At 41.1% G+C, this 16,990-nt stretch overlaps 1 protein-coding gene across 1 annotated transcript in view; it reads left to right on the forward strand.

Moving 5' to 3' along the window:
- tg (thyroglobulin) overlaps nt 1–16,990 on the forward strand; it is a 348,151-nt gene that overhangs the window by 41,525 nt on the left and 289,636 nt on the right. Inside the window, exons 12-13 of the mRNA XM_063057803.1 lie at nt 7,936–8,145; nt 8,565–8,771. Of these exons, the coding sequence (XP_062913873.1) occupies nt 7,936–8,145; nt 8,565–8,771 (417 nt within the window). The remainder of the gene's footprint in view (nt 1–7,935; nt 8,146–8,564; nt 8,772–16,990) is intronic.

The following is a 16,990-nucleotide window of genomic DNA, read 5'->3' on the forward strand; positions in this document are numbered from 1 at the left end:
TAAGAAGAGGAAAGGAGAAGGAGCAATTATCCTTTTTTTTGTTCCCTAAGATGATGAAAAATAACATTAAGGAGGTTATGGGGGGACTTAAGTATGCAGGTAGATTAGAAACATCGGGTTAGTTCTGGATCCCAAGAGAGAGAATTTGTAGAATACCTACAAGATGGCTTTTTCAAAAAGCTTGTGGTTGAACTCACTAGCGAAAAAGCAATTCTTTTGTTAGTTAGCATAAGGTAAAGCTTAGGTGGCAGTGATCATGATAGAATTTGCTCTACAGTTTGAAGAGGAGAAGTTAAAGTCAGATGTATTGGTATTATAGTAGAGTAAAGATGAATACAAAGGTATGAGAGATGAGCTGGCAAAAGTTGATTGGAAGATAGCAGAACAACAATGGCTGGAGTTTCTGGGAACAAATTGGAAAGTACGTGATAGATCCATCCCAAAGAAGAAAACATATTCTAAAGGAAGTATGAGCCAATTATAGCTAACCAAGCACATCAAAGATGGTATAAAAGTACAAGAGAAGGCATATCATATAGCAAGCATAAGTGGAATGTTAGAGGATTGGGATGCTTTTAAAAACCAATAGAAGACAATTAAAAAGCATAAGGAGAGAAAAGAAGAAATGTGAAGGTAAGCTAGCCAATAATATGAAAGAAATACCAAGTTTTTCAGATATATAAAGAGTAAAAGAGTGGATATTAGACAACTGGAACTTGTCACTGGAGAGGTAATCATGGAGGACAAAGAAATAGTGGATGAACACAAGAAGCACTTTCTGTCAGCCTTCACTTTGGAAGACAGTAGTGTGTCACAAATTCAAGAGCATCAATTGGTAGAAGAGAATGTAGTTGCTACTTCTAAGGCGAAGGTGCCTGGGAGACTGAAATGTCTGCAGGTAGATAAATTAGCTGGACCAGATGGACTATGCCTGAGGGTTCTGAAATTAGTAGATGCAGAGATTGTGGAGGCATTAGTAGTGATCTTTCAAGAATCACTAGACTCTGGAATGGTTCTGGAAGACTGTAAAATTGCAAATATCACTCCACTCTTTAAAATGGGAGGGAGGCAAAAGACAGGAATTATAGGCCAGTTAGCCTAATTAGTGGATGGTAAGATGTCGGAGTCCATTTTTAAGGATAAGGTTTTGGGGTACTTGAAGGCACGTGATCAAATACGCCAAAATCAGCATAATTTCCTAAGGGGAAATCTTGCCTGACATATCTATTGGAATTCTTTGAAGAAATAATGGGCAGGATAGTCAAGGGAGAGTCATCAGATGTTGTTTAGGAGAATGGGCAAAGAAGTGGCAGATGGAATACTGTGTAGGGAAGTATATGGTTATACACTTTGGAAGAGGGAATAAAGGTGTAAACTATTTTCCAAATGTGAAGAAAATTTAGATTCCAAAGGTGCAGAGGTTACTGGGCATCCTCATGCAAGGTTCCCTGAAGGTTAATTTATAGGTTGAGACAATACGAATGGGGGCAATTGAAGTGTTAGCATTCATTTTGAGAGGACTGGAATCTATAAGCAAGGATATCGTGTTGAGGCTCGATAAAACATTGGTCAGACCACATGGAGTACTGTGAGCAGATTTGGGCCTCTTATCTAAGGAAAGAAGTGCTGGTATTGGAGAGAATCCAGAAGAGATTCATGGCGATGAAAGGGTTAACATATGAGTGTTTGATGGCTTTGGGTCTGTACACACTGGAATTTAGAAGAATGATGGGAATCTCATTGAAGCCTAATGAATATTGAGAGGCCTGGATAGTATGGATATGAAGAGGTTGTGGGGAGTCTAGGACAGAGGGCACAGCCTCAGAATAGAGGGTGTCCCTTTACAACAGAGAAAAGGGGGAATTTGTTCACCCTGATGGTGGCAAATCTGTGGAATTCATTGCCACAGATGGCTGTGGAATCAAGTCATTTGGCATATTTCAAGCAGAGGTTGATGGTTTCTTGATTAGTAAGAAGATCAAAGGTTACATGGAGAAGGCGGATAATGGAGTTGAGAGGGATGATGAATTAGCCATGATGAAAGGGCAGAGCAGACTCGATGGGCCTGATGGCTCAATTTTACTTGTATGTCTTATGGTCTTGTGCGAGATATTTCTTATCCTTCCATTTTACCTGGGGGATTTCTGCAAATTAGAAATGCATCAAGTGAACTTTGACTCATAATGCTGAATTACTAAATTAGGTACAATACAAAATATTTGCTCTGCTGGTTAATCAAGTATTGGAAGTATTGTTAAATTGCATATTAGAAATTGCCAAGGCAAATGGAAACTTGGATTGAAACAGAAAATATGAACGAGTTGTATCTTCACAGAAATAACATTGGTGTAGCCACATTTGCAGTTTTGCTGCCAATATTTTTTGCCATTGTTATTAATAAAATTTGTAGAACTGCTTGAAGAGTTTCCAAGAAAGGCAGTATAGACAGGATGGGGGTTTGAATAATTGAGATTAACACTTTACCAACAATATCATTGAAGAGAAGCGAGAGTCAGCAGGGAACATATTTGGTATAGTGATGGAAATAGTTATGAGGACATGTGTAAGGAGTTTGGACTGGATTTTAATTTCCCAATGTAGAGAGTCATAGAAAACTACAACACAGAAACAAGCCTTTTGGCCAGCTCATCCATGCCGAACCACTTAAAAGACTTACTGCCATCGATCTGCATATGGTCCATAACACTTCAGACCCCTCCCATCCATGTACCTATCCAAACTTCTCTTAAATATTGAACTCAAAATTGCATCCACCACTTGTGTTGGCCACCTGTTTCACACTCTCACCAACCTCTGAGTGAAGAAGCTTCCTCTCATATTCCCTTTAAACATTTTACCTTTCATCCTTAACCTATGACCTCTAAATGTAGTCTCACTCAACATCAGTAGAAACAGCCTGCTTGCATTTACTCTATCTATATCCCTCATATTTTTGTACACCTCTATCAAATCTTCCCTCAATCTTTTATGATCTAGGGAGTAAAGTTCCAACCTATCCAATCTTTCCTTATAACTCGTGTCCTTCAGTCCTGGCAGCATCCTTGTAAATTTCCTCTGTATTCTTTCAATCTTATTTACAATAAATTGGACTCTAGTACCCACAATCTACCTTGTTATGATCTTGTACCTTATTGTTTACCTGCACTTTAATTTCTTTGTGACTGTTACACTTTATTCTGCATTATTGTTGTTTTACATTGTTCTCTGTCAATGCATTGTGGCATGGTCTAATCTGTATGAACAGTAAGCGAGAGAAGCTTTTCATTGTATCATTGTGACAATAATAAGCCAATACCAAATCCAGTTCATAGGGATCTGAGCAGCTCAATTGACTGCAGGTGATGAGTTGGAAACGAGTGGCATGTGATTCTTGTTAGCTAGGTGGGGACTGGGAGGTAGGTGCCTGCCTATCCAGCCCTGATAGGACCCTCCACTCACAATGGTCCAGGGTAATCTGGATGGGTCTGGTGGTACTCTTTGATGAGCGATGAATCCATGATGAGACTGGATGGTATCCAAGATCTCTTCTCTGGGCTGCACCCTTTCCAGTTGACCTGGTACTGCACACCCCATCCATGACAATGTGAATCTATCAACCAGTGAACCATGTACACTAGACCACCTTCCACCATCTTAGGTTCTGGAAGTGCAGGCTTAGGTGAGTTGAGTGGTCCATGGACAACAGGCCTGAGGCAGGACATGTGCATGGTGGGTTTGATCCTGAGGGGCTGTGGTAGCTGCAGATGCTAAGTGACTATATTAATGTGATGGGTGATCTTGAAGAGACCAATGAACCAGGGTGCGATCTTGCAGGAGGTGATGCACAGGCAGATCTTGGGTGGACAGCCAGGTACAGTCCTCAGGCCAGAGCAGTTTGGCTGGGCACTGCTGGTGGTTGGCCTTGTGGCAATTGGTGCAGTTGGCAGCTGGGATGGCCCTCCGTGCCCTCTTCCAAGCTTTCTAGCAGTGACAAACCAGGGCCCTAGAGAACATAATCTCCATTATTGGCTACTCCATGGGGAACAATAGAGGGTGGCAGCCATGAAGTACTTCAAGGGGAGACATACCTGTGGCAGAAGAGGTGTGTAGATTGTGGGACAGTTCGGCCCAGAGCAGCAGCCTCCATGTGAAAGGGTCAGAGGTGACAAAGCGTCACAGAAACTTCTTCACTTGCTCACTGGCTCATCTTGACTGCCCGTTGGTCTGCTGATGATAGCCAGAGAACAAACTTACTCAGTTGTGGAGGAAAGAACAGAAGGCTCATCAGAAGTGGGAGACAAATCGTGGACCCCAGTCTGACACAATGTCCTGAGGGAGGCGGTGGAGGTGAACTACTTGTTGGATATCCAGGTCTTCAATCTCAGTGGCTGAGGGAAGTTTGGGAAGACATTGAAATGGGCTGCTTGGAGAACCATTCCACCACTGTTATGATTACCATGGCCCAACAGAAGGTGGCAAACCATGGTGAAATCTATGGTGATGTGGGACAGAAAATCCTGAAACTGATGTGTACCTGGATGGCTAGAGATGGGTGAAGAGTGAGCCCCCTGGAGAGTCTCAGGTACATGGCCACCTGCAAGTACTTGTAGTTGTCTGGAGTGTAGGTCGGAACTGGCTTGTGCTGAAGGGCCTGGTGGATCTGGCTTTCAAGACCTCAGGTGATCAGGGTGAGGATCTGCAAGGATGGAATGATGGGCTGAGGGTTGATCTCCATTGCATCTGGGTTGAACTGTCATGACAGGGTGTCTGTCTTGGTGTTCTTGGATCTTGGTCAGTAGGACATGGTGAAATTGAATTGCTTGAAGAAGAGAGCCTAGCAGGCCTGACATGAGTTGTTGTACGAGGTTCTAGTGGCCAGTCCAGATCAGGAAAGGCATGGTGTTTCCAGTTAGCTCATGTCTTCATCCCTCCAAGGCTGAGTAGCTCTCAGTCTCCTAATCGATAATGGTGTTGTGTAGAGTTGAGCTTGTTGCAGAAGAAGGCAAAAGGTTGTGACTTCCCAACTGGTCCTTGTTGGAAGATGGCCTCAGTGGCCCACCTCAGGTGCATCCACCTGTACCACAAAAAAATCCAGAGGTGTTGGGATGGTGAAGAATAGAAATGGTGATGAAGTGTCTTTTGCACTCCTCAAAAGAATTGTTCCCGCCAGCAGACCACATTGTTTGTGAGGAGAATGACTTGGTGAGAGAGGTGAGCGGAGCTGCGATTTGGCTGTGGTTTCAGATGAAATGGCTGGACAAGTTGCAGAAGCCCAGGAAGCAGTGTAGCTGTCTGAGGGAGCCCGGTTGGCATTTGTCTAACTAGCAGTACAGCACAAGTACAGATTCTAGTACAATTCGTATTCTCCCTTCCTCCAGCTGCCAATCACCATTCTTTACATTTATCAACCAATCACCTACTAGCTTTTGCTCCACCTATTCCCTCCACATTTTTTAATATTAGCTATTGCCCCTCTATCTTTCATTCCAGATGAAGGGTTTCGATCTGAAGCATTGACTGTCCATTTTCCTCCACAGATGCCAGCATCTCATGTGCTGCTCAAGATTCCAGCAACTGCAGAATTTTTTTGCTTTCTGGGCTGCAAACTTGAGTGTTCTAACAGGCCTCACGTCAATAGATATACACATGTTGTCTGGCTCTGATAAGCAAATTATGAATTGTAGGCCATATATAGTGAGGTTCTGCAAGTGTCTTCAACAGAACCAAAGGAAGGATCCTGGGGCAAAATATTTGGGAATAATGGTGTCTTTGGACAACAGTAAATGCAGTGAATTTTGCTTCAGCTGGCTTAAAGTAGCTGAGATGTGAAACCCTGATTCTCCTGAGATTGTCAGAGTTGCTGTATATAGATTCTGTTGTCATTCTGGCCTATTACTCCCAAACACACATACTTGTATATGGTAAAATTCATCACAATGTATCCAGTCGGGGGTTTGAGATTGGTATATTTTAGCATTGCATTTATGATGCCTTCTCATGGTGGAATATTCAACAGGTACTTGCTGGGTTATAACCAAATTAAACATGTCAACACCAGACACATGATTTATCCTATAGTTCTAATCTAGATATTTATCTGGAAATCAAGACTAGACACAGAACATTTTCCTGGGGGCTGGAGGCCAATATTTAGTTATTTCTCTCTCACATGATCATATGTTTCAGCTTGTGCATGGAAAGAGGGAACTTCAACTCTTGACCTGTGCAGAAAGACAATGAGGCCATAAGACTATAAGAGATGGGAGCAGAATTAGGCCATTTGGCCCATTGAGTCTGCTCCACCAGTTCATCATGGCTGATTCATTTTTTCCTCTCAACCCCATTCTCTTGCCTTCTCCCCATAACCTTTCATGCCATGACTAATCAGGAGCCTACCAACCGCTGCCTTAAATGCACCAAATGACCTGGACTCCACAGCTGCCTGTGGCAATGAATTCCACAGATTCACTACTCTGTAGTTAAAAGAAATCTTTCCTCATCTATGTTCTAACTGAACCTCTATTCTGAGGCTGTGCCCTATAGGAAACATCCCCTCCACATCCACTCTTTCAAGGTCTTTCAACATTTGATAGGTTTCAATGAGATATCCTGTTATTCTTCTAAATTCCAGCGAGTACAAGCCCCAGAACCATCAAATACTCCTCATATGATACCCTTTAATTTCTAGAATCATTCTTGTGAACCTCCTCTAAATTCTCTCCAATGTCAGCACATCCTTTCTCAGATAAGAGGCCAAAATCTGCTCACAATACTGCAAGTAAGGCCTCCATATTACATCTTTGCTTTTATATTCTAGTCCTCTTGAAATGAATGCTAACATTGCATTTGCCTTCCTCGCCACTGACTCAACCTGCATGTTAATCTTTAGGGAATCCTACTCAGTACTTCCAAGTCCCTTTGAACTTCTGATTTTTGAATTTTCTGTCTGCTTAGAAAAAAAGTCTATGCTTTTGTTCTTTCTACCAAAGTGCATGATCAAACACTTCCCAACACTGTATTTCATCTGTCACTCTTTTGCCTATTCTTCTAATCTAAGTCCTTCTGCAAACTTGGCCAAAGCTATCAATTCCATCATCAAGATACTGAGAATGTTTTATATACTTTTAAACATTTTGAACATATTTAATTTGGCATCCCCCACAAATGTCCCACACTTCCTGGTTAGCCATTTGAATTAAGTACAGTACAGGCAAATATGATTGCTGAAGGCTTGTATATAAACATTCTGCTTTGCAAGTGTTATTATTCCGAGGTGTATCCAATTAAATTTGGGAAGGTGGGGCTCGTCAGCCTTGGACGGCAGCCCGCTAAGAGAAGGAAAACTCTGATTTTTAAACCTCTGCTGCCTTGCAGCCATACCCACCCATGGGAAAGGCTTCTGGAGTAAACCCCAAGGAAGAAATCCAGAGCGGGCGTCTTTAAGACAGTTTGATGTTACTTACAACTTCACTCTGACAACCTCTTAGACGACATTAGTGCCAAGCTGTATTGGTGCTTACTTTTCCCTTGGACTACAGCAATGATGTGGAGAGGAGGAGCATGCTGCGTGGGCAACAGCCGGTTCTTCAAACCTTCTTGCCCAGGCTTGTGCCCTGGAGAGGGCACAGTCCACCTGAGGTGCAAACCCATGATCCCCGGGATCAACGGCTGCCTACTAATAATCCGATTAAAGGACTGCCCAGTGAACCATATGTGTGCAGATTAGTAGAAGGCAAACACTTAAAATGAAAACTGCAGTAAATCAAATCAAATGCCGTGTGTGTGTGTGTGTGTGTGTGTGTGTGTTGGCAATTATTTTAGAACATTTGTCTTAACGTAATGTGACCATCACTGTTGTCATGTACAATCCTATTGGTGATTTCATAAATACTGTAATAACTATCAGAACTAATATTGTCCTTTCCCAACTGCTAGGTCTAAGTAAGTGTGATATTCTGGCAATTGACACGATGGAGCAGGAAGCAGGGCCAGGTTATATACCATCTTGTGACAACTTTGATAGCTCCTTCTCAACCATACAGTGTGATCAGGACAATGAGAAGTGTTGGTGTGTATTTGAAAATGGAGGAGAGGTTCCTGAAACACAAGTCAATATGACGACCGGATTAAAACCTGCCTGCAAACGTAAGTTATCTAGAGTTCTCCAGTGATGGAAAGCAGCCAAAAAATATGTAGGGTAGCAATGTGAAAAATCTTATGAGACTTTGTTGTAAGTCAAGAATTAAATCCAATTTCAGAGTCCTTTATAGAACATATCTGTGGAAAATCTTGTGTTATTTGAACATAATTCAGCAGTTGTTACATTGGAATGAAAGATTACTATCAGACCAGCCATTGTTTCAAACAAAAGAGCAGTCCTGAGAGGCCATGTGGTCCGCGTCTGCTCCAGTTCTGCAAGTCTGTATGTTTGCATTGGATGGCATTGCCAATGGAAAGTGGAGACTGCCCAACTCTCCATGAATGTTACTCAAGTATGCTTTCTTTTTCTTTAATTAGAGACCTCATTAAGTAGATCCTGATCTCACACAGTTTTGTTTTCCTAGGCCCACACTGTGTACTACCCTTCAAAGCACCTGAGGTAACGAATGGCATCGTCCTATGTGATGATATGCCCAGTGGCCAGTTTGTGCAGCATTGCCAGGTGAAATGTCGTCAAGGCTACCAGAGTGTATTTGATCAGAGAAGCTTTGTGTGCAACGTACAGACTGGTAGCTGGATTGCAGAATTCCCACATCCAGAGTCCTGTCAGAGTAAGTACCATTGACCCTGTGTTACCTAGACCCAAAGTTCTCTTTAAATTTTGTCTATGCTACTCTACACTCCTTCAAAGCATTTTTTTTCTTGGATGTAGTATCTCTTTTTGCCTGATTGCATTTCTATTAAGTCTTTATCTATCCATCTATTGAGACATAGTGTGGAATAGGCTCTTCCAGCCCTTCGAGCTGTGCTCTTCAGCAATACTACAATTTAGTCTAGCCTGATTACAGGGCAATTTACAATGACTAATTAGCAGCTACATCTTTGTTCTGTGGGAGGAAACCGGAGAACAAAGACAGGCAGCGGTGGAACTGAACCCAGGTTTTTGGGTACTGTAAAGACTTCTGCTAACCACTACACTACCATGCCACCCCAATTCTTGGGGGAAATTTATTGCATTAAAGAGAACAACAGTGGCTTTTGTTGCTCTCAAAATCATCATGCTTATTGGATATAAAGAATGTAAGTTAGCACAAGGAAGCGATACTTTGGTCATGAACTTCCATTATCTTATTGAATGTCAATACAGGTGTGAGTGGTGGAGCAACCTACCTTGTTTCTATTCCTAGATCTCCACACAACAGCACAAGGAAAGCACCCACACTAGAGGGCCTGCAGTGGCTCAGGAAGTTGACCCATCACCATTTTCTCAATTCCAAGCAGTAATGTGTTTTTTTTAAAAAATGCTGCTCTTCTCAGTGAGGCCCACATCCCAAAAACAAATGCAGAGTTGTAAAGAGGCAATATTAATATCAGTTATGACAAATTGGAGGGATTATTAAACATTTACTAGACCTCTGGTTTTTGTCATCTTTGAGTAGTCAAGCTTGCCCTTTTGTTTTTATTTTGAGCATTGTTTGCTGAATTCACATAAATAATGGCAGAAGTGCAATTTTGAAATATAGCATTTGGCTCTTCTAATAATGACTATTGATTCTCATTCCCTAAAACAATGAAACTTTCAGTCTTAACCATGCCATCATAGTTTATAGTCAACCAAAAGCAAAACACCTGTTGTCCCAGGATTTCATTACATCCATGGCCTAACTCACAGTCGACCTGCCTAACAACTTTGACTTAAGCCATTTGATTGAAATACTCGAGGAAACATATAAACAGTCCTCTATTTTCTGCTCTTGTGAAGTGGTAATAGTTAAGGAATGACATTCTGTTTTAACGTTTTGCAAACATGGCAATGATAGCATTGTTTACATGAGAAATTTTGACTTTCAAATTGAGACGGATAACCTTACAAATGTTTGAGAATCTCTTGAAGAGTGTCATGGCCCTTTTTTTTAACAAAATGTCAGAGTGGAACAGACATGTTAATGTTCAATAAGCCAGCTTTATTGAGCTGCCTAACTGGATGAATAACAGCCATAATATAATTGAGCTCTTTGTTGTGTTTGAAAGGGAAACATCATAAATCAGCTCCAAAGATTTTAGACTTTTGAAAGGATAATTATGATATCAGAGAAATAATATAAATAAATGAATAGCAAAAAAAGTAATAGCAGTAAAAAATGACACATCTCCAGGAGCTTATTCTATTATTTTAAAAAGCAGTAGGTGACTACACTGCAGATTATTTACCTACTAACAAGTGAGGAAACACAAGACCAGTTGAGTCAATGCCAGTTCCCAATAAAGAAATCCCATTAGTTCAATCCATAGCCCTGGAACTTATTTTCTATCGTCACACCTTCAACTTTCGTCTTATGTTTTTTTGGACTTATCCATGCTAAGGGATAAGTCAGTCAACTTACTGTACACATTTGGGATGTGGGAAGAAGCAAGATTGCCTGCTGGAAATTCATAGTCATGGGGAGAATTAACAAATTCCATAATGTCAGGGATTGATGTCTTGATGTCAACAACACCCTAATTATAATTGACTAAAAGTTGCTCAATTGGGAACTGCTCTATTGTGGTGTAAAAATGTGTAGACCATTTCAGCCATTTAAGAAAAGCGTGAGAAAGAAACAAAGGAATTATTGATCAGGGTAGCTAACCTCTAAACTTTGAAATTAGAATTAATTTATAATTAATAGAGTAAAGAAACATCTTGAAATTTCATCTTGGCAGTATGGATTTGATATATGATTGCACTTCATGAAGGGGTCATTTTAGGAGATTAGTTGAGACAGATAGCAGGACAATCGGAAAACGCTCAAACTGATAAATTATTTCTGTCAGGCATCAAATATTCACTCCACTTGCTAAAGATATGACATTTTATTGGCATTATAAGCATTCTAGAAGGAAGATTAAAATTGTAAAGTAATATTACAAAAATTAGGTAACGGAATACAAATAAAAATGGATTTCAGTAGGCTCATATTAAGCCATCCATTTGTAGTGGGAAAGATCAGAACTAAGAGTCCATGGAATCCATTTTATGGTCCATGGAATCTCATGGAACCATAAAAATGGATCATTTATCTGTCAGGAACAGGTACAAAAAAGATGAAAGGGAATGGAATGTTGATCTATGTATCAATAGAACTAGAATTCCATGCATTATAAGTAACGTATTGGCTGTACAAAGCCCTGACACTATAGCTCAGCTGGAACTGCTACGTTCTGGGAACTATGCCATAGGAAGGACATGTTGGACTTGGAGAGAGTGCAGTAGAGTTGCAAAAGAAGAAAACAAATTTTTTGACACAAGCCATCAATCAATCTGAGTACAGAGCTGACAATCATTGCTAGAAGATTAAATATAAAGGATTTAAAACAGCTGGCAGGAAAAACACATTACATTCAGGGTTGCAAAGCTTTGGAAGTGACTTGCAAAGTCAGTTGAGGTAGACATTTGTTATTAAATCATCTAGGTGGATGAATCAACAGTACTTGAAAGGATATGGAAATGGTAAATGAAAAATCTCTATTGACTCACATGGAAAGTGAACAGTGACACATACTAGTAAATAACTAATTTTTGTGTGACATATTATATCCACTTCTATTTCTGTGTCAACATTGACATTCCTTGTGGTAGGGAATATTGGATTTCACCTCCTGTAATGCTCTAACACATTGCTGCATGGTAGTTTGGTTTCCCTCTTAAAAATTCCTTCATTGTTCAGAGAGAATCTGTGAGATTCATGCCAGGAAAGACATCCTGAGCAGCAAAGTTCAGTGTGGAGGGTTGTAGAAGGTATGGTGAACAATGGTAAGAGTTGTGCAGGAAACTCACCCTGGCTAGGTCAATAGAAGAAGAAAGTGTCAGAAGGTATTTCGGGTTTCCTGTTCCAGCACAATTGGGTAATTTTGACTTGATCTTTTTTAAAGGTTTACTCACTTTTTAAAATGATTCTTGGATGCCATTTATAATTTATTAATGACACAACTGTTTTTGGCAGAATCTCAGTTGGTGTGGAGGCACACAGAAGTGAGATAAATCAGCTAGTTGAGTAATGTTGCATCAACGACCTTGCACACTTATGTTTGTTCTTAATAAAGACAAAACTGGCCTGGGTAAATGCTAGAACATTTTATTCTGAACGGCTTGAGCTCAACATTGAGCATGTGCGATCATGTTATTATCGAAGCTTCTGGTTGTATTGTCCACTGGGAACTGAGGTTCTTTGTTATGCACACATATAATAACACGTCTTCTACTTTTAAAGAAAAACAGACACAATACTATGTCCTCATAAACCTGCAAGACACAATAATCCTTTCCAACAAAGGTATCTACATTAACTTCAAGTGTAATGAGTAAATACAGTCCCTTATCCACTCAGCAACTTTCAATAAGTCTCTGAAGTGGTTTAATGATCCTTTTTGGTCTGCTGTTTGTTTCCACAGATGGATTGCTTTCATTTGCTGTGTTAATATTAGTGACTTTCTAAGAACTCTGATCAACATGTTCATTTCTTTCACATCCTCCTGTCAAGATCCTGTCTGTTTTTCTTACTGTGTGACCATAATTCACTCTACATGCCTCATAATGGAGCCCTGGACTACATCCATGTGATCAGTGAATCTTTGCATAAGTTGCAGCTGATTCTGTCTCAATTCATAGAGCTCTCTCTGTTGTCTGCATGTCATAGCAACTCTTCCTGTTGGTTTGTATTGAGTTATTGTTGCTGTTCTGATATTTGGGCCTGTGATGTCTCCCCATCTTCCTTTTTATTTTTCCTTTTCAACTGGAGATGATTGTGGAGATCATTTTGATTTCCACTCTTTAACTGGAAGCTGATGAGACAGATTTTGAACCACAGCTGCATGATGTGGAAGCAAGACTGACAGCTTCTTCATCATGATCACTCTGTTCAGCAATGGCATCCTGACCGTCATGCTAGTGTAGCTGGTACAGATGTCTATGGGAAGTAGAGTTTTGTGCTTCTCTTCCATAACCTCTCTGAAGCTCTCATGGATGAGTTGTGTTACATCAGGTAAGCATCTGAGCCCCTCAAAGATATCTGGGAACACTTCTGAGTGTTGAGCCGTCATCTTTGGTCTGTAAGCCACTACAAAAACTTTTTCACCAGGTTGAGCTTTTTGCATGCCCTTGTACTTGCTTTTTTACAATCAGTAGCTGTGCCTTTAGGTGTGACCCTTTCTGTTTTAAAGGTCACTACACAGCCCACTTTTATCAGAACATTCTAGTATAGACTGTCACTTTTAACTTCACTGGATAAATCTTGCTCTTTACTTGGTGTGTCTTGTAATGATTCATGGATAACAGATTCCCCTGCACTCTGGTGTCAAGCTTGTGTCATTCAGTCACTGGAACAATCCATTCTGTTTTACCAGCACCAGAAGTCTGTAGAGAATCCATAAAGGTCCTCCATTTCCTCATCAACCGTGTGCACCTTTCTCTTGGTGGCCCCAGCTTTACAGTACTTTGCAAAATTATTCTTCCTCCCACAATTATTGCAGGACTTGCTATAAGCAGGACACAACTTTGGAATGTGCCTACCTCCGCATTTGCTGCATTTGCTCTTTGAACCTGTCTCTTTGCTTTGCTGTTGCTTTGAGAAACACCTTGTGCTTTGTTCCTCTGTTTGCCCAACATGCACTGTTGTCTGCCTCGTGCAGCACCTTAGCTTGCGCTCGTGTGGACTCTGCTGCCCTGCACATATCCACAGCCTTTTCCAGCATCAAAAACTTTTTCGCAGAGAAATCTTTCTCTGAGCCCACTATCTGGGGTTCTGCAAACTATCCTGTCTCTGCTAGTGGGTCTCTCAAATCTCCATACTCACAGGATTTACTCAGTGTGTGAAGCTCAGCTAAGTATTGGTCAAAGCTAGCACCTTGTTTCTGCTCACAAGAAAAATGCTTATATCTCTTCAATGAGAGGGACAAAATTCTCCTCAAGTTTTGTCATTAGAGTGCCCAATGTAAAGGCTGTCTCATCAATTTGAAAGCTATTGTAGATGTCCAAACATCTTCACCAATTACACTTACAAAATAGACGCATTCAATTTTTCATCGGTCCCTACTGCTCTGGTAGCCGCTAAATATATATTGAGTTGCTGTTTGAAGCATTTCCAGTTGGATCAGTAAGATTGCCTGAAAACTGCATAGGAGGGGTGGGGGGAAGACTTGGCTTATCCACGCTTTATGGCTTCTCACCTGAATTTTTGGTGAATCCATTGAACTGCTGAACTTTGGGACCAATGTGCTCTCTCACCTTGCTGTCCTTTCGCACATTTCACAGTAACTACCTCAACCATGCATGGTATTCATTTACTCTCCATGTTTAGACCAGACACCATGTTATGTTCGCTCTTAAGGACAAACCTGGTGTGGGTAAATGCTAGAACTTTTTATTTTGAACAGCTCTAGCTCAACACTGAGCGCGTACGGCCAGGTCACGATCAAAGCTACTGATTCTGGGTGAACTGCTCGCTTTACCCACTGGGAACTGAAGTTCTTTATTATGCGCACATATAATAGCACACACACACGACATCAGTAAGATCAAAGAAGTGATTGTGGACTTCAGGAAGGGGAAGATGAGAGAACACACAACAGTCCTCATCGAGGGATCAGCAGTGAGAAGAGTGAGCCGTTTCCTGGGTGTCAATGGCTCTGAAGACCTCCCCTGGGCCTAACATATTGATGGAATTACGAAGAAGGCACTACAGTGACTATACTTCATTAGGAGCTTATGGAGATTGGATATGTCACCAAAGCCTCTCGCAAATTTTATAGGTGTGCTGTGGAGAGCATTCTAACTTGTTGCATTATTATTTGATATGGAGAGGCCACCACACAGGATTGGAAAAAGCAACAGACTGTTGCAAACTCAACCAGTTCCATCGTGGGCATTTGCCTCCCCAGAATCAAGGACATCTTCAAAAGGCAATGCTTCAAAAAGACAGCATCCATCAAAAAGGACTTCCATCACCCAGGACATGTCCTTGTTACCATGAAGGGAGAAGTACAGAGCCTGAAGACATACACTAAAGTTTCAGGAACAGCTTCTTCCCTTCTGCAATCAAATTTCTGAATGGACAATGAACCCATGAACACTACCTCAGTACTTTCCCCCTCTTTTTGCACTGCATACTTATTTACTGTATTAATATTTTAATTTATAGCTTTTATTATGTATTGTAATGTACTACTGCTGCAAAGCAACAAATTTCATGACATATGCCAGAGATATTAAACCTTTTGTGATAAATATTTGTCACTAACCTATCCCAAGTCAAAGATGGTGAAAGAAAAAGGAGCATTCGGGGATGGGTCATTTAAAACTGAAGAAAAAATGGAAGTTGGCAATATCATGTGTCTAGAGTGCTCATTGACAGTGCCTCATGGTGATTACTACATCCCTTTGCACAGATTATGAGTAAAGGGATGAAACCAGTAATCTCCAGACACCTGTCATCTGGGGTCAGAGTGTTGAGTTAACTTTAATTCTAGAAGCTGAAACCATAATAGTGTGGTCTAGGAGTTTTATATGTTTACACCTTGACCACACTGTTGGTCTCCTGAGAGGCCACCTTGAGTGTAACATATCGTTCCACTTCCGAGCCTGGCTTCTCATGAAGCACACTTACCTGTACTTCACCACCACCTGTCCCAGATTCCTTGCAATTTGGAGGAACAGCTTGAAGCCTTTTCATCAGAAGTTAAAGCTTCCTATGTGTTGTCAAAGACATGTGATGTGGATACAAAAAGAAATGATGCAGGCAGTCAGACTGCAGCACTAAGAAGACACTATAATATGCAATAGGCATACAAGTGGATCTAAGGTGTTTAACTTGATAGGCACATATTGTTCTTTAGGACATTTATGTATTGTCTGGTTTAATCATGTCATGAACTATTTTCAAGACGCTACCAGAATTCAAATAATTCTCAATTTGGATGCATTACAATATGCAAGGGTATTTGATTCCAATGACGCAGTAATACCTTCCTAATTAGGACACTAATTACATGCATTTCATGTCAATATACTTGAGGTCACCTTTAAATAGCTACCAGCCATTGTGGGATGATTTTCAAAGGAAAAGGATTGCAGTTTTGCAGAAATATTTTGATTGGTGCCTTAGCTCCATGTAATCCAGTTACATTCCCTCATTTCCATATTAGGAAATATAAATGGAGGAGAAATATAATGGTTACTTTCGGAGAGTGATTAAAAGTAAGAAATGCTGGAAGCATTCAGCAGTTCAGACAGCAATCATGGAAAGAGAAATGGTCAATATTTTAAGTCTGAGGGATCCTTTTAGAGCTGAAATGTTAACGTGCACCCTGATGGACTGCTTATTGTCGCCGGAGATTTTAACCACGCGAACCTTAAGTCAGTGCCCCCAGATTCCATCAGAACGTGGACTTTGCAACGAGAGGGGAGATTGCATTGGACCTTGTTTACACAGACACTCCCGACGTGTACCGGGTGGAGCCCCGCCCCCACCTCCGTTACTCAGACCACAGCTCTGTTATGCTAATCCCAGCATACAGACCGCTCGTCAGGCGCTCCAGACCAGTTCAGAAGCAGGTGAAAACCTGGCCAGCAGGAGGCATCTCTGCTCTCCAAGACTGCTTTGACACACTGACTGGCACATGTTCAGGGAGGCTGCAACCGATGGCAACTCTACCAACTTAGAGGAGTACACGGCATCAGTGACTAGCTACATCAGCAAGTGCATTGATGACGTTACCATGGCCAAGACCATCACTACACGCGCTAACTAGAACCCATGGATGACCACGGAGGTGTGTGCGCTGCTGAGGACGCATG

The sequence above is a fragment of the Mobula hypostoma genome, chromosome 1, assembly GCF_963921235.1.
Source record: "Mobula hypostoma chromosome 1, sMobHyp1.1, whole genome shotgun sequence".
NCBI classification, from domain to species: domain Eukaryota; kingdom Metazoa; phylum Chordata; class Chondrichthyes; order Myliobatiformes; family Myliobatidae; genus Mobula; species Mobula hypostoma.